At 38.5% G+C, this 18,416-nt stretch overlaps 2 protein-coding genes across 3 annotated transcripts in view; one reads left to right on the top strand and one right to left on the bottom strand.

The window, feature by feature from the left end:
- si:dkey-288a3.2 (protein phosphatase 1 regulatory subunit 37) overlaps positions 1-6,419 on the bottom strand; it is a 39,136-nt gene extending 32,717 nt beyond the window's left edge. Inside the window, exons 1-2 of the mRNA XM_044142981.1 lie at positions 6,275-6,419; positions 5,630-5,730 (exon numbers count right to left, since the gene is read on the bottom strand). Coding sequence (XP_043998916.1) covers positions 5,630-5,730; positions 6,275-6,419 — 246 coding nt within the window. The remainder of the gene's footprint in view (positions 1-5,629; positions 5,731-6,274) is intronic.
- A 1,364-nt stretch (positions 6,420-7,783) lies between these two features.
- On the top strand, positions 7,784-17,744 carry vrk1 (VRK serine/threonine kinase 1). 2 transcript variants are annotated; one of them, XM_044143370.1, is made up of 13 exons: positions 7,784-7,900; positions 9,599-9,777; positions 9,924-9,979; positions 11,774-11,843; positions 12,331-12,418; positions 12,723-12,831; positions 13,454-13,546; positions 14,809-14,941; positions 15,353-15,473; positions 15,565-15,623; positions 15,923-16,092; positions 16,809-16,899; positions 17,448-17,744. In XM_044143370.1, exons 2-13 carry the CDS (start codon positions 9,618-9,620, stop codon positions 17,588-17,590), a joined length of 1,293 nt encoding a protein of 430 aa, XP_043999305.1. In that variant the 5' UTR covers positions 7,784-7,900; positions 9,599-9,617; the 3' UTR covers positions 17,591-17,744. The 2 variants fall into 2 exon arrangements, with proteins under 2 accessions (XP_043999305.1, XP_043999306.1); XM_044143371.1 differs by lacking the exon at positions 7,784-7,900 and adding an exon at positions 8,262-8,292.
- Positions 17,745-18,416: the final 672 nt, after the last annotated feature.

Raw genomic sequence — 18,416 nt, 5'->3', positions numbered from 1 at the left:
TGAGGAATGGAATTGGACATTACTTAATCTGGAGAAAATACAGCAATTCAGGATGATACTTTCTAACCAAACCCCCAAGTATACACAAAGACTGCTGGATTGCACCTTTGGTGGTGTGCAGTTCATTGGCAGCCTCTAATAGTGCTGATAAAATACTGAAAACACCTAACAGTGTTTCTTTCTAAAAGACAACGGAGCTGAAGAATGTGACGAGGTCAGAGAAAGAGCTCAGAGATAATACCTGTGGCCAGGAAGAACCTATTCTGTTTGAAGTGCAGCAGAATCATGAGTACGTTCACACTCAAATAAGGTTCTCTAAATTTGTCTTGATTTGAACAAACATGGATTACGGAGAGTAAGGGGTGCTCTTAATTTGGTATAATGACACAGGTATAAATATTTTGGCAGGGCACTTTCAGTGTGCACATTTCATGCTAATGCATTCAGAAAAATCTTTCTGTTTTTGTGCCATTCAATTCTTTCTGCATGCAACCATTTTTTATTTTTAGTGACATCATGATGAGACTAAAAGATCCCCTTTTTTATGTCTGAAAGGATTTACTCTGGAATAAAAATTGGACAGCTGACTATAAAATCCATCTCCATTCGGCGACTTTAAATCTGCAACCGGGTGATTAGCAGATCATTTACATGAGCTGACAGATGTGTTTTTGTTAAAATGTGGTCATTGTGGTGCCGAAGCCTCTCCACTCACCGAGTCCAGGCCTGTAATATTATCCCACTTACAAAAGCTCTCATATTCCACTCAGTCAGGCGTGGAAATTCAATTCGCCCTAATAGTGCCCCACCAATAGTGCATCACACATGCCTTTTACTTTAACTGCAACTGTTCCCAATTCAATTAGACGCAGAGCATGTAAAGTAGAGTCTTTTACACATAGACAAGGTTTTATCCTTTTTTCTCCCACCAGTTCAGCACGCTGGTTCCCAGATGGCGTTTAGGGAAATTGTGTGACGCTGCAACGGCTGCGGAGGTTGTGTGTTTTAAATAAAGCACGGCTGTGAATACGTGCGGCCTGTGGTGATGCTCATCCCGACTTGAACTCCCTGCTTCTCCTTCAGCCATGATCGTCGTTTCAAATGTGCCACTAAGTGCCCCGTTATCGCCGTCTCGGCCTGTAATGAGAGGAGCGACATATGTCCGGTCCTCCTGCTGCTTCCTGATAACACGGATACCGGGAACTCTCATCCACCTCCTCCTCCCTCCACTTCTCTGGGCTTTTATTTTGCTGCTAACAACCAGCCAGGAAAATAGTGCAGCACTTACTTAGTGACATTTACCTCGACTATTCCACACGAGGGAGGGGTGCCGCAATAACAATCAGCATGCATTTAATTTAAAAGGAAAAAACTCCAGCCTTTGGAATCACACAGGCAGAAGGGGTTTGGGGGTGGGGGGTGTGAGGGAAGATGCTTTCTGTGTGTGTTTGTGTGTGAGAAGATTTCCGCAGTGCAACATTAATGCTAATCAACAGAGCTGAGAAAGCAGCGGTGGTCTGTAAAAACAGATTTTCTCTTGTCTTTTTATTTCTGGAGGGATTCTCGTTCTTTTCCCTCCCCCAATCCTCCCATCCTTCGTCCTCAGAGGGATTTATCCCAGGAAAATACAATTTCAGGGAATTGAATTTGACCCTGATTTAAAGGCAGACATCTACTCATAAATATAGTGTGGTCTTTTTTTTTTTTTTTGAAACCGTTGGCAGGGGGATAAATAATGAAAGTTAAGTTGTGGTAATTGATTCCTCCTCAGTCCACTCAACTGAATAATCTGCAAGGGAAACAAGCACTAAGCTGTTCATTAGAAGATTTGCCAACATGCAACTAATTCTAAGCTTATTCTCCAAACATCATGGAAAGAATACAAACTCACACTTAAAGCTTCCTAATCTGGAATCCGTTTGTAACTGCGGGTTGGAAGATACTTCTCAGGAAGCATGTTGAAATTAAAACTGTGAGTCAGCCTGTTGGTTTAACTCGAGTTAATGGGAAACAGCTGATTGTTTTGTTTTTATTGTTTATAATTGACTGAATTACTAAACAGAGTGCTGTTTAGTAAACTTTTGAGTATATTGCATTTACTGAAGTGTTAGCTGGCAACATGAATTGGAAGTATTTTTCTTCAGCGATAATCTGTCATTCATTTCTGGGGGTAAAATTACACCTTTCACCAGCTTGATCTAAATAATGTTTAATATCCATTATTTCCCTGAACCAATCTGAATATGCTGGAAAAAGCTTGACAGGAGTAAAACATTAGACTTCATGTTCAATAGACGGACCAGAGGGTTGTCTGGCATTTAACTTGTATCAGATCTCCAAGGGTTCTGATAGTTCTCATCCAAAAGTAATGAATCCCTGGACATTGCCATGCAACATGCACAAAGCAGCCCCAGAGGCAGAGCGAGCGTTAGGTGTCCAGTGCCAGAACAACAAGATGCCCAATTCTTGGTGGAAGAAGGGCTCTGTGAGCAAATTTTAAGAGTAGATATTGTAGATTTGGATTGTTTTGGCACAAACAAAACTAAAAACACAAACAGTCTTCAAATCCCCCATCTGCTCCATATTGAAAAACTCTTTGTTCCAATCTTACGTTCCAGATAGGTGACTACCGTTGGGAAATTATCATAACTGTGATAAGCAATGCAGCCGTGAGAGCTTTTAGTCCAGCTCAAAATGCTCACCAAAGAGGCTTTACAGACGGGGTAAAAGAAAAGAGTAAGGTTATCAGTGCTGAACTGAGGTTCAAAATTGTGTGTTTTTTAAAAAGAAAGGAAAAAATACTCCAACTGATGCACCGTTTAACATCAAGCATTAATCACCGGGAGGGAATAGTTTATCTTGACTTATGATCATCAACAAAATAGCAAAATATTCAAAAAACTGAACACGACATATTGTCTCTAAAGTGAGCTTGATTTGATTTTTTACAGAAAGGTCAGGCCTTTAAGTTTGAGGTTTTCAGATAGATCTTACAAAAACTTGAATTTGCAGTGGTGGGTGGAGGGATTATTGTGATTATTACAAGGTACCCACATATTCATTTTTCTTTTCTAACTTTTCAGCATCTTGGCTTCCATCGGTTAAACCCATCAGCATCCTTTATACTGATAAGTTTTATTACAAATGTGCAAAGTGGGAATTCACTAACTTTGTCTGAGACTTTAGAGAAGTTTCTGTTTTCAGAAGTGATCTGGAGTTATTGCAGAGACTCTGACCTTTACTGTTGTAATTGAAGCAGCTCCTGAAGTGTTTAAAACATTCCTCCGTTAAACTCCTTCTTCATTCAGAAGCCGTCGTTTAGAGCCGGTTTGATCGGCTTAATTACTTTTTTAATCACAGAGACCGGCACTCGAGTTCACACAGTGAAATCAGAGTCAAAGCAGGGCGGCCTCCACCCCCGCTGGCTCTAACCTAATATTGTTTACTAAAGATGTCACCAGCAGCAGTACTGTTTTATCCACTTACAGCATTTCAAAGAAGTGCAGAGGGCCTCGTGGGTTCTTAAAAAGCTTTAAATAGTCTTCAGCGCTGATCCTCAGGGGGATCACCGCACGCCTTAAAAGACCTAATTTAATAAATTTTCTCTTTAGGCGTTCTTTTTTTCGATTTGCATCGTCTTATTACAGATTCATTCACATGCTTGCCTTTTTTTAGGTCTAAATATCTCCCCTCCTTGTGAATCTTTAAACATACATATTTTTACTGTTTCAGGAAGACCACCTACATTTGTTTTCAATGCAGCAGGATTCATTAGCACCTCGGCCTCTGTATGCCTAATGTTAGCATGGCTACGTCTCTAATTTCCCACAAATAATTCCCCTTGATCTTCAGTGAAATTTATGCAGTAGCGGAGAGGTGGAGAGCAGTGATTTAACATGGTAGGTTAGAATAAAGTGAATATGTACATAAAATGAATAATAAATGGCAAAGAATGTCTCAAGAAACTGGAGGGAAAAAGAGAGTGTTGCATATGTGAATAAAGAATATTAGTAAAGAGAGAGAGTGAAACTGAGTTTACACAAGCAAAAAAAAATCTTCTGCACACTATGGAAACTGGAAACTATGACATTTGGGATCCCACATTCCGAGATTAATTAAATAATCTTCTGGTATAAATCAACAAACTTCAAGTGACAATAATAATAATAATAATAATAATAATAATAATAATAATAATAATAGAAAGACTGAAACTGCAAATTCTTCTTGTTTGTCAATAAAATGACATTTTAAAGTTCTATAAAAACTCCATTAGAAATGTTATTTTTGCCCAGGGACCTAACCACTCCACTTTTTAATGAAATAATCAGGATCTTAATAGGACTATACACATCCTTTGTCTCCTGTTTATCCAAGATCAAAAGTTTGGATAAACTCAGAATGAGTGACACTCATTAGCTTCGTTGGTGTTCAAACCAGGAGGAATTTAAACTCTCTGCAGTCAGTTCTGAATCTTCATCACATTTTCCAAAGGTCTACTATATGCATTGATTTTCTGTATGTAAAATTATTGTAAAGATGGCTCTATTGGTTTCCATAAGAAAACAAACAAACAACAATAACAAAACAATTAGATAGCTGCAGCTAAACACTACTCTCAGAATCCTGACCAACACAAGCAAAATAGACTATAATGCACATTTTTTTCATCCTTTTTTTATGTTTCAACACCCAAACATACTGATCTAAATGGAGTAAACTTAACAATGCATTTACTTTGTATGAAATTTGTATTTTTTAAAAATAAAAAAATAAGGTTTAGAATTTTCTCTTTTATATTGTTAAGTTCAAAGAAACAGATCTTTCACATTACGAAAAGGTTTGTAAATTAACCTGACTCAGGCTGCTAGAACCAAATCATTTACATTATGCAACAACATATATTCATACTCGACTTGCCTGTAAAGTGTTTCTCTACCTCTGTGAATCTCAAAATCCTTTCATTTTTAATCAAAGCTGTAGCCTACATTTGGCTGTGACAGGCTTGACTTGTGCTGGATTATAGTGTTCCTATTGATCTGTTTTTGGAGAACTGTAATGTCGTTGCATGTTGCAGTTATTTTATGTGCAGAGTTGCTGATGCTGCTTGGAAGCAAATGTACATTTTCGTTAAACCAATATTTCACTCCGAAGCTTTGTCTCTGACAATGAGCATCAAAAGCCGCTACATGGTGAAGGCTGTTGAGCTTCATGGCTACCATCACGCCATCGAATATTATCAAATGTCAATAAGATCATGTTGTGGAAGACACATATGAGCTTCTGGAGCTTTTACACATTTACAAGACAGTGACCAGATTCTGCTCCCTTGGTTACTTTTGAAAAACAGTTTATCTTAAAAGAATGTCTGTCATCCTGGGTATAAATCTGTAGGTTCCATACAGCAAATTGACAAAACTCATTTTTTGATAGGGATGCTCGCTTTGATGGGGATGAGTGAATCAATGCATTTGATTAGCAGTGTTTGATTGGTACTCTCCCTTTTAAATATTATTGAAGCATTGAGGATGGAATTAGCTTTTGTTGCATGGGCTTTACATTGGAGTTCATTTTGAATACTCAGTTTCACTAATGCAAACATTTACACAAAAGACATTATGCAACACACCTGGAGTTGCTGGAGGATGCTCTCTCGGGGTTGGACCTGGTGTTTACTGCAGCTCTGTTGATAAGCTCCAATTACATCCATTAGGGTGACACACCTATCATCTAAAACAATAAACAAGAAAATAGTTTTTTTATATTTCTCAAGTCATCTAAAATAACTCAAATGAGCCGATAAGAAGCATTTATAGGTTCTGCCATAAAATACTTGTCCAAAGTTCAACTTAAATGAAAACCTTACTGTTTTCACCCTCCACTGGGGTTCCACAGAGATAAATACTCAGGCCTTGTTTTTTTTAACAAAACTTAATACATAAGTTCTTCCACTTAAATTGCTTCACATGTCACTGCTATAAAACCAATATGTGCATAATTTCTACTAGATCAAATCATGGCTTCATCTTCCAAATTCAAATTTTGTCTTTCAAAGAATATGCATACAGATCACAGCTGATCAGTACTGTTTGTCTTATTTTATGGGTACTTCTCCCTCTTTGACTAGGTACCTTCACAGAACTATTACCACACTTCATAGGAATCTTTTTAGTAAACTGAGTGTCCTTTAATTGCAACAAAGTACACAGTAATCATCTGTTCAGTCCTCCTGCAACTGTAATTCAACTAAATGTGCAGTTAAACAGCAGCTCACCTGTTCTGCCTGCATCCTCTGCAAAGCCGGACACTATCTGTTCATCAGGAGGGAACGACACATGTTTCCCCCCTTTCTTTCTCTTCTTCTGGTTTCTGTCTGGATTCTCTGTGCAGTTCTCACCACTATCACTACAGCGCGTCATCACAGCAAGATGGGTAAAAAAACCAAACAAACAAACAAACAAAAAAAGTGCAGTCAGTTTAGCTCAGTCAATGTATGAGACCAAGATGTGTGAAAGGAAAGTGAAGTTTTCCTGATTTAAAGGAAGAAGGGGAACAAACAAGGGCCCACTTCCAGCTGCTCGCCCTGCTAGATGGCACCTGGAAACAATGCACTGAAGAACCAATATCTTATTCATGAGTTGTGCTCCAGGTTGCAGGTGATACTCAATATGTTTGTATCAAATGACACATTCAAAACACATAAGACTTGCAACATTTACATTGCTATTTAAATGCAGAATTCGCAACAACATTCAGGAGATGGGCTGCAAAGGTGAAGGATTTTTTTTCCCCCCATTTCATTATGAGAAAAGCATCACACATACTGATGTCTTTTGATTTTCCACAAAGAACAACAGTAAACAAAAACTCCTCTGATCTCAGAATTGCATGCTTTAATGGTAGCCATTTCTCATCTTTTCCTGCTTCAGTAGTATCCTTGTGTTCTATATTTTATTTTAGACGGCACCAAATACTAAGGAAAATATGAACTAAAGAGGTTAATTTGAACAGGGAAAGGAATTTGAAAAAAAATATGGTAATTTCAGTAAGTGGCCCAAGGCATCAGAATCACGTGTTCTTTCAAATGAAGTAAATCCACAAAACTTGTTAGTCTCTGTTATTGCATTTTAAAATGAACTTCCTACCGAATCTTTGACTGTCCCGCAAAATAACACGTTTTCGACTAAGCTTAAGCCGTCAGCTAAATGTATTCACATTTGACTCTTGAATATTGACAGAGGAGTATAACTCATTAACTCATTAACTTTACGAACCTTGAACTCAAGTTATAAATCGGTTTATTTTGTTGTTGTTTTCTTGGTTGACAATTTGTCATTTTAGGTTTGAGAGTGCAGCTATATTTTCTAAGTTTTATACAAATTCTATTTAAGCATCCTATCAATCAATTTACCACATGAAGTTGTTCTTCGTCGGAAGTATTGCTGCATCCGAAGTAGTTTTGATGTAGGACATTCCGGGCAGAATTATAGTTCAATAATTTCAAAAAACGGGAAATTTTAAAGAAAAAAAAAACTTTATGTCTTAGTATGTATAGGGGAAAATTAGTAAAATATGCATTATTTGTTGCATGTTTTATTCGGTGGATCATGTTAATCTTCATTTATCGTGTATATAAATTACTTCTATATTATTTTAAACTCTTAAATAAAATGCGTCTTCGGTTCTTTCTTATGACTGAAGTGTATCATTTGATTCTGAATAAAGATTTTCCGAGGTGCTTTGGTTTCCTGAATGCACCTTTACGCTCTGACCGTTGCGCGTAGTGTAGGACCAATAGAAAGCTTAAGCACCGTGACGCCGCTTCCTGAGCGGTAGTTTTGCTGCTTGTCTGTCTTCGAACAATTTTAGCCAACAATCAACTATAAAGAACACATCCAGGGTGTGTATTGTTATTTTAATCCTCGTCAATGAGTGTTTCAATGGGTGACATATACATAAGGCTTACGATTTTTAAACGGAGCAGTTGTAGTGAGTCTGCGCAGTTAGCACGATGCTAACCGGTGTAGGTTTCGGTTTTATTTGTTTTTACTGCGGCTCACAGGTAGCATTAAAGCCATTTCTGTGGTTACACATATGTTCATATACTCTATAAACAGAAACTGATGGGTTGGTAGAGAAAGAACACCATTTAGTGCGTTTCAGGTTCGGGGTTCGACTTCTAAACTTCTCGGAACTGTTTTAGTTTACGTGATGACATCACTGTTTATATCCGGGTTTGATCATCACTTGTTCCCCAGTGTGGAAATCTGCGCACCGAGTGGACGTGGTTTGGTTTGTATTCCATTGTAACGACTCATCAGCCGCGACTTCACCCAGATCTTCCGTTTAGATCCATCAGCCAGAATGCCTGACTCCCAATTCGACCGTGTGACTGATATAAACATAACAAAGTTGTTCGCAGAGAAAGAAATGTAGACACTCGTACTGCCTCGTCTTCTTTCCAGTATTCCTCTCAGTTGTGCAGATTCATCATGGTTGAAAATCTGTAAATGGCATTTTTAAGATGATATCCAGTGAAAGCATTAGTGAAACACCTGTCAAGCTTAGGCCAGTCTTTCTTTTCGTGATTTTGCACCTAAGTCAGTGCTAAAACCAGGAATTTGATTCAGTTGTTGTCCGGCTTTCCAAAACCAAAGCACCATAAACATCCAATTAATATGGCATCCTCCATTTGTACCAGCTTCACCTTCACAAATTAAATTATATTGCTCTCCCTACTATCCATTCAAGCAAAAACCCTGAAGTTACAAATTTCTTAATGTTTTTTTTTTTTATTGCAACAATGTTTGTAAGCACTTAATAATAACAGATGTAGTCAGATCTAAGGCGCCCTGAATTGTGCATAGTTTATTAGTACTGGACAATAGTGAAATGATGGTCAGAAACAGCAACAGATTTAATGAAAAATATTTGCTGTAGTTGCAGATTGAATTGCCATTGTGGTGATGGGACTTTGTAACTGGTGACATCAAGATGAACACCAGGAGAATAAGAGAGATTTAATTTGCTGTTAATCAGACTATGAATGTTCAAGCTCTGTGTTTTTGCTGTGTTTTTTTGGTCCTAATTTTTACACTTTAAAAAAATTCAAATTGTTGATTTTTAACATTTTTCACTGACTTTGAAGAATGACTTAAATATTTTTATAACCTTTATTATTAATATTTTTTTATTGAGTGAACCCTGACAGCAACTTGAGGGTTCTATTATTTGGATCTAGAGACATTAAGTTGCCAATGTATCAGTTTTAAGATACCTTATACATGGTGGAGGTTGAAACTTTCAAACTCCGCCATCACTCATCCTTTCTGCTGTATTAGAATATAAATGTCACAATTTTTGATTTAAAAATGAACCTTGTGTATCATTTTTGAAAGTATTTTCATGGGCATATATGTACCAGTTTCTCCATCAACAAAGCTTTTTAAGTTTCAGTGTTTGGGCAGAGCTGGCCAATCAAAGCACACAAAGCTTCCTTAAATCAGTTTTTAAAAGAAAAACTATTCAGTAGCAAGCTACAGTCTGTGAGCCCAGCTATAGGATCTTCATTCTTTAAATCTGGAATTATCTCTTACAGCGCTGAACGTCCGTTTCTGATGCCTCCTAAAGCCAAGGCAGTGGGGAAAGGAAGAGCTCCTGCTAAGCGGAAGCTGGCAGAGGAGTTCCCACCTGGAGAAATCCTGACAGATACTGGAAAGAAGTCCTGGAAGCTGGGAGTTCCAATCGGCAAGGGCGGCTTTGGTCTCTTATACTTGGGTATGAATCCCCCAGCATCTACTTGCTTTTTATCTGGGCATGTTTGATTTTAAACATGTAAAAAGGATTGTATAAAAGGCATATTCATGCGTAGGTTTTTTATGTGAGCATCACCAACTCCTAACATTCACTCTGTTTTTCACCAGCTGATCAAACCTCTGACAAACCCGTTGGACCAGATGCTCCCTATGTTATCAAAGTGGTGAGACAGATTACCGTTGCATTGTTCAAACGTCCCCAAAATTTTTGTATGACATGAACACCTTCTGAGATACTTCCTCTGAACAGTAAAAAACATCATTATGTTGTTTTGTTTTCTGTTTGGAAAAGTCTTGAATGAGGAGTAGTATACCTTTTATCTGGAGGGAGTCCAGAAAAACATTTTCACTTCAGCAGAAGTGATTTGTAGTAAAACCAGACTGTCTGGCTCATTAACTGCAAGAGAGTGAAATCTGTTGGAGGTGCACAATAAATCAGCCCTGATTTCCTTAGTTTTGGAATATCAGGTGATTAGCTGATACAAGTGAAGCTGATCTTATCCATCGATCTTATTTTACTCGACAAAGGTCTAAAAATCAACCACTGTCCTTTTGTGCTCTGCTGTGAGAGAGGTTTGACTGACAGACCTGCCCACCAGGTGATGTCTGCACATTTGCAGTTAACAGTAGTCACCCACTGTTGCCAACTCAGCAGCTTTCTTGCTGTATCATCATCATTTCAGTCAAAACAAAATTAGACAAAAATCTGAACTAAAGATTGGTAATTGGCTACCGGCTACCAGCCAGAATGCTGCAATCGGTGCACCCCTGAGATCTACAGTTGATAAATCAAAACTCTGCCTGAGAAATTGCCTAATTTTAGGTGTTAAACAAACATTAGAATGATCAAATTTGAGCTAAAACTTGGAAAAAGATTGTTTTATCAATAGATAATTTTCTCGCCATGGTCTGGATGTCTCATCGTCTCCCATCCACCAACACAACGGTCCCTCTGTTTGAAAAATGTGGCCTAAGGGTATTTCTGAACCTGCCAGTAAAATTTTATCCACATAGACACTAAAATAAAATAAACCAAAAGAGGAATGTTGGACTGATAGCTCAATTTCAAAATCAGGGGAAATTGTGCACTTTTCACATTGACAGTGCATGTGGATGCATAGATGTTAGCCCAACCATTAGTCATTTGTAGTTTTTTTGGGAACAAAACTCAGAACCATGATCCTCGTGTGTGGGATTTATATCCCTTACCGTATGACATTTGTTTGATATATAACCAGTTAAATTTGGTTTAGATTGCTGGTCAAAAGTAAAACGATGTGTTTGACTTTCCTTGTGGTTGCACTTTGTCACAGATTGAAGGTAAGAATTTCTTCCATATTGTCTTCATTTCAAACACTCCAGAACCTTCAGACAGAATTAGAGGAATTTGCTGCAAGTGAAAAGCAGCTTGCGTAGAGATTAGCAGCTCAGAGCCTAAAGCCAAGGTCTATAGCTGGAAAAGAGTTAAATGCCAGGGTGAGGATGAATTACTGCTCCAAGTTTAGAAGTTCTAGTATCTTATTGTTTTGTTGATAAGTAGAGGAAATGGAAGCAGCATCTGTTATGATTTGTACTCTTAAGAAAGAGCTGAAGTAAAAGGGGAAATTTAGTTCTGTAGTCTGGAAAAGTATGAAATTTCATTTGAGCGCTTTCCAGACTTCCCTCCATTGTTTAGTTCTCCATCCATAAAACACACAGATTAATAATTGGCAGTTTCATTACTTCCAAATGTATGAACTGGATCCTGCTGCCAATTGGATATAAACTGAGTACATTTAAGGAAACTGTCCCCTCCAACACAAACTGTGGGTCCATTCAGCTCATACAGAAATATATCCCTGTGGCTTAAGTAGATTTGTCTCATCAGTAAAATTTTAATGAATTAGGACATAGTCTTTTTTTTTTCTTTATTGGATAAATATGTGGACTAACTCCGGTGGTGGTTGTTGTGTCCGCAGGAGCCGAGTGAAAACGGACCGCTCTTCTCTGAGCTGCATTTTTACATGAGAGCTGCCAAGGCGGATCTCAGTGAGTCTCATCATCATCATCACCATCATCATCCATCAGCTCCCAGAGCTAACCCTGTGATCAGAACACACAGCAGGCCAAGCAAATAAGACAAAGGCAACTTTCTTAATTAAAATCAGTGTGTTGCTGCAGAGGGTTCCTCTGTGGGAGGGGAGGGCGGAGCTTCCCTGGCCCCCAGGCCACCGCTCTGCATTTTATATAATAACAATCCAAATGTCAATCTCCCCTGACAATTAACTGCTATATTACTAAGGAAGCAAAGACTCATCTTTTATTCATATGGGACTCTCACGTTGTTGGTAAATATTTGTCCCAGCAGCAGATTAGCTCCCAGGCACGCTGGACAAATACCCTTCACTCACACACACACCTTACAACACACAGAACTGTAATCTCATGGCGTTCCTGCTCTTGTAAATCATAGTTTTCTTTGGAAGTTTAACCAACCTGACCATCTCTAATTTAATTGTTTCCTCTTGTTGTGCAGTTCAGAACTGGTTGAAGGCTCAGAAGCTGAAACATGTGGGAGTTCCCAGGTACTGGGGCTCAGGTCTGCATAGCAAAGGGGACAAAAGGTGAGCTGAGGATATTTTTTTATGTTTTACAATATGACTGTAATCATCCTAGGTTACTTTTTGGGCTTCAATCTCAAATGCTTCTTTATAAAATAACTGATGAAAGGATTTAACTTCTATTGCATTTGTTGAGGTTTATGGATATTTATTAAATTGAAGCAAAACACAACAGATAAGCAGATACTGGTCGATTAGATCACATTTCAACATTTCACGTAACAGTCTACTTGTTTCAAAAGTAAGAATGATGTTTCTGTTGGGTTTTTCGTCCGTGCGCCTGTTTTTATTTTTTTTTATTTTTCAGGTACCGCTTCATGGTGATCGACAGACTTGGGACTGACCTGCAGAAGAAGTTTGAGGAATGTGGAAAGAAATTCCCTAGAAAACTGGTACTGCAGCTCGGTCTTCGCCTGGTGGGTCATCCATCATTCCAGTTCTTTCATTTTCCTTTTGCAGCTTCTACTGAACTCTGAATAAATGCCTAACGTCTATAAAGACATACATCATTTCCAAGAAACTATGTAGTTTGTATAAATTTAAAATGTATAAAAACTATACATTTTTATAGTTTTTATATATATATTTTTTATAAATGATGAATTTAAATTATTTTAAAATAGATTTTTAGTTTTTATTAATTTGCAATTTATAAAAAGTATATAAAAAATAGCAAAGCAGCTGTGAAAAATTGCTGAATGGCGATGACGTTATGTCTGGAACGTCAAAATTAGGGATCATTGCAAGCAACATGGAGAACACAGAGAACACTGACAGCAAAATCTCCCCCTTGAAATTCAGATCAAGAACGGAAATTTAATATGCTGAAGGTCTAGTAAGAAGAAAAACTCTAGGAGAAATATCTTAGAACTGTAGCTTGGAGACCTAGCCAACCAGCACCCAAGGAGGAATTTAAAATTTAAATGTCTCTGTGTTGAACCACTGTAGTGAATGTCTGCTTGTGAAGGAAATTCTAGTTCAAAACACTGAAATTCAGGTTCATGCAGGACTCATCATCTCCTCATCCTCCCTGTTTAGCTGGACACTCTGGAGTTCATCCACGAGCACGAGTATGTTCACGCCGACATCAAAGCATCAAACCTGCTTCTGAGTCACAAAGATCCCAACCAGGTCAGTACCAGTGAATCCAGCACACTGTGGATTCAAGATCAGAAATGTTCTTTGTTGTTGAGAATCAGTGTTTTCTGTGACCGCAGAGATGATTGTGTTTATGTGTGTATGTGGTTTATTTTTATTTTTTTTTTATTGTTATACACTCAAACTGCTTCATTAGACTCAATTAAAGCCTGCAGAGCATGTGTGTGTGTGAGATTAAAAGGAAGCAGCTTTGAGATTTTTCCAGCAAAGAAGGTGGGGGTGGGGGCAAATATTTAATTTGGAGATTAATAATGTATCAGTGGTGTTGTTATTAAAGAGCTATTTATAAATGACAATTTAAAAATCAGCCCTGCGGGATTTCAGCATCATGTAGAGTGGCTGTTTTTAGATTTTTTTAATGCTCTTAAAGCTCTCTTTTCTGAGCTGCAGGGTTTTCACACAGCTTCTTTATTAAAACCCAAACGGACTCAAAGTTTCTCATGTCCGCTGATATTAATGTAAAGATGGAGTCATCACTTCTTTCTGCTTTCTAACAGACAGATATTGACCCATTTTTGTCACCAAAGGTCTTGAATTTTTTCCAGTTTTTTGGTTTCAGTTTCTCATCTTGTTTTTTGAGAACTGATCACAGGATTACCTCACTGGGGTCAGAATTTGAAAATATTCTGACCATACGTCTAAAACTTAACTGTTCCAGTCTTTTAGCTACTTCCTGCATGACTGTATCTGTGTTTCCATTCACCATACAATTGCTCAATTGGACTTTTCAAAAATAAATTTGCTTAATGGAACTACACCAATCTCGAAAAAACTCCTGTGTTTTGAAGAAAAGTTTTGCCGGCATGATGAGGTGGTCTTTTTTGGTCGTATCGAAATTTATTTATTTTACAAAACTGCATTGAAAGCAGTTTTTTTGCACATCTCACAAGTAACATGATCAACAACTGGATGTCGCCTCTGACGCAAACCATGAAGAAGAAGACGGCAGAAAGTAGTTGGAGGATGATGGCGTGGCATATTTTTGTAAATGATTTATGTGAACAAACTTATTCACTTATTTAAATTTGTTATTGCCACATTTTGAGGAGCCTATGTTAATTGTAGCTAAGAATTAACATAAGTTCATCAGGACTTAATAAAATGTCTCATTAAAAATGTTCCTGTCTCTGTTTCTTCCATCATGCAACACACTAAGTCATCTTCAGCTTCTTCTTAACGTCTGACTGCACCCCTGAGTCTATGATGTGTGTAAATGAAAGTGTGCCGTCTTACAGGTTTACCTGGTTGATTACGGGCTGGCTTACAGATACGCACCTGACGGCGTCCTCAAGGAGTACAAAGAAGACCCGAAGAAATGTCACGATGGAACCATCGAGTTCACCAGCATTGACGCCCACAAAGGAGCATGTAGGTTCAAATGACACAATTTGGTTGATCCAATGTTTTTAGATTAGCCTTTTCTTTCACGCAGTAAAATCAAATTATTTCTCTGTTAATCTCAGCCAATCTTTGTAAGGAATCTCAATGGTGTTTTATGCTCAGTAGTGTTAATAACATAAAAAATGGCTTGCGCAGTGTTATTACTTTTATGGATCAGTGATGTGGTGAGTGAGGGGGTGATATGTCCAAGCCTGTGTGTTATAGTAGGAAGATGCTCTGGAACTGGATTAATATTGATCTCATGATGGTAAAACAAAGTAAATAAGTGGATTTAAACAGTGTCTTATTATATCAGGGTGGACTTATCGTATTCCTTTCAGCTGTTCCTGGGGTGATTGAACTTGCTCTGTTTTTTGTTTTTTTTTGTTTTGGCTGCAGCTCCCTCCAGGCGCAGCGACCTGCAGATCCTCTGTTTCTGCATGGTCCAGTGGCTCTGTGGTCGGCTCCCCTGGGAGGACCGGCTGCAGGACCCGGTATACGTCAGAGACGCCAAGATCAGGTGGGACTTGGGGCAAAATCTGGGCTGCAGCTGAAATCGCTTGGCTTTCTCCAAATATCCTAAAAATGCATACAATTTTTTTCCCTCTCAGGAGTCAGGAAGACATCTCTGATTTTTTGTCTAAGTGTTTTCCCCCTCAAGAAAAAACAGGTGAGAAGAAAACTGAAGGTTAACTCTCTATTCCAGCTTTAAAAGGCAACCAGGTTCTAAAATGCAACAACAGTTGTAATTTTAGGTCGCTTGTTTTATTAAGACAGGAAATTGGTGTGATTGGTTGTTTGTGTGGTGGCTGTCTCCTCCTCTTTAAGGCAGAGGCATTTGATCTTCTTCCTTCTGTTTCCCTGAACTTCAGCTATCATAATAAAACAAAATTTCTCTGAACACGATAGACCTCATCTCATTTATGTGGCTGTATAATTGAAATTGATCTAGGTGTGCTCATGTTCTAGATGAGATCCAGAAGTTTATGGAGGAAGTGAAGTCTCTAGGCTACAAAGACACACCTCCGTACAAGAAGCTGCGATCCATCCTGCAGAACGGGCTGAAGAGCATCCAGGCGAAAGATGACGGCCAGCTGGAGTTCACACCTGTCAGCGGAGTGACAACACCTCCTGCCAAGGTCAGCACACACACACACACACACACAATGCCTAGACACATTCTGAGACTTTCAGAAATCGGTTCATAATCAGTTGGATAGCCGTTTGCATTTTAAATCTGTTCCTTGGAGTCACATAAAACTCATCCTGATCCAGTTTCTTTTTTCCACCTTTTTTTTTTTTTTTTTTTTTTATGCCGCTGCCATTGTTCTGTGCTCTTTGTTTCTGTGCCACGTTTGCTCTTTGTGCATATGGAAGATACCACCAGGGACCAGCGTTTCCAGCCAAAAGGTTGCCGGGTCTCTGCGCTGGTTATTGTATGTAATTATCCTGCCAATCTGTTCACCTCAGCGGGCGCCGCGTGGCCATCATTAGGCATCAAAATGCAGCAGTAGATAAAGGGGAGGAGGAGTGATGGAGAGAAACGGGTGGTGGGAGAAAGTCGTCTTTCATAGACATTGGTCTCTGACTGAGACTATCAGCGGTTCTTCTTTCAGCCCTCAACTGGAGCTGCAGCTCTCTACCTGGGCCGCCTTGATGTTGCTTAAACTGGAGATGTTTCTGGTATTTTAATAGCCAGAAAAAACGTAGAGATTTGTAGCAGTGCAATTACACAGTAGAAGACATACTGATTAACATTTTTCTTCAACAATGACAATTTTTACACAATAAAGTAAAAGACAAATAAGCTAATGAACAGATCACAATTTATTGTTTTAATTTCTGACTTTAAAAGATGACCAAGAGGAAGAAAGCAGCAGACAAAAGGGAGGAGAACGATACAGAAGAAAGTTCTGTCAAGAAAAGGAAGTCCTCAAACGAAAAAGGTGAGATTCCAACAACATACATGTGGGGCTGGCAGATATATCACGGTATGAGGTTTTCATATCAGTCGATATCGATAATTATTGACTAGTTTTTGTTTTAAATGTCTGAAATATAACCAAACTGGTGACATGACTTTTTCTGTTTCAACCACAATTTCCTCTGAAGTTGTTTTACTCATTGTCTTGTTTTATGTCTCGTTGTTGTTTTAGTAATTAAGATGTTATGAGGCACAAAGGCAAAAACATGAAACTGCTGCTGTGCACGTTGCTCAACAGGTTGTTGCTAGGCAGTCAAAGAGTGAGTGAGTTTGTTGATGCCATCAACCTTGCTTAACTGGTTGTGCAGCTAAAGCCTTTCCTCTGCCTACATCTCCCAGAATTCTGTTGGATTCTGGTTTGGAGTTCAGACATATTATCTGTTGATATTGCTCATGGATTTATCGTGATATATATTGTTATTGATCTGCTATGTGTATTGTTCCTGGCTTTTAACGGCTGGTTGCGTCGATCCTGTTCAGTGAATTATGGTTCTGATTTTCCTCTTGCAGAGGTCAATGGAAAAGAGGAAAGTTCCAAAGCGGCTCCCAGAGCTCGAAAGCGTGTCAAGAAATCCAAACTGGTGGACATGGCAACCCAGACATCACCTGGACTTGCCCGGCAGACCAGAGGAAGAAAGAAAGTTGACTCCTAAATGTTCATTTGTTTCTACACTCCTCCTCATTTTTCTTTCTGTTTCTGCTGCTTCTTAAACACTGAGCTGTTTTTTTATGTAGTAATACTCTGAAAATGTTTGTCTGTGCCTGAGTGAAGCCACAGTTGTTGAAATAAAGAGGAACTTAAACTAATATTTTTGTAATTTCACCCACTGCTACACTAATTTATCAGTTATTTTTCAATTTCTGATGGAATTTATCAGCATAACTCGTTTTCTTGGAATTTCTATGATATTTCACTGATTTTCTGCACATCGAAAGCTTTTATATTGCGCTCTGGTTAGCTCATTAACAGTAGTCGTGCACATTAAACAGCCTGGCTGTAAGAGCCCTAGTTGACACCCAAATCCTTGAAAGGTGTTATGTCCTGCAGAGGTGCTGATTAAAAATTAGAGCTAAAATGTGGGACACTCTTCCTGTTTATTGGATTATTGGAGGAAATGCTGGATGGTCCATGTAAAGACTTGGTCAGCCTCATCAGGATTTAATAAAATGTGTCATTAAGCAGCTGATGGATATTTTTCTGAAGTTTAGCCCAAACTCTAAAAACTACATGCCTGCTAATTCCCAGAAAGATTAGATAGGTTTGAGCTAATTCTAGAAATGACTGTTTTTAATTAGTAATGAAAACATATATTCTTGATTTAAATGCTACAGTCCAGCTCCCAGATCAGTGCTTTATAAAGACATACACCAGCCACAACCTACAGCGCAGCACCAATGAATGAAGCCGTTACCTCGGAGACAGGACAATGCAGGAATCTTTAATCTCCTTGTTTGTGCACCTTAGATTTCCCCAGAAGA

The sequence above is a fragment of the Gambusia affinis genome, linkage group LG16 (genome assembly GCF_019740435.1).
Source record: "Gambusia affinis linkage group LG16, SWU_Gaff_1.0, whole genome shotgun sequence".
Classification (NCBI taxonomy): Eukaryota; Metazoa; Chordata; class Actinopteri; order Cyprinodontiformes; family Poeciliidae; genus Gambusia; species Gambusia affinis.
The sequence above is the reverse complement of the archived record's forward strand: the minus strand, read 5'-3'. Positions and strand labels throughout refer to the sequence as shown.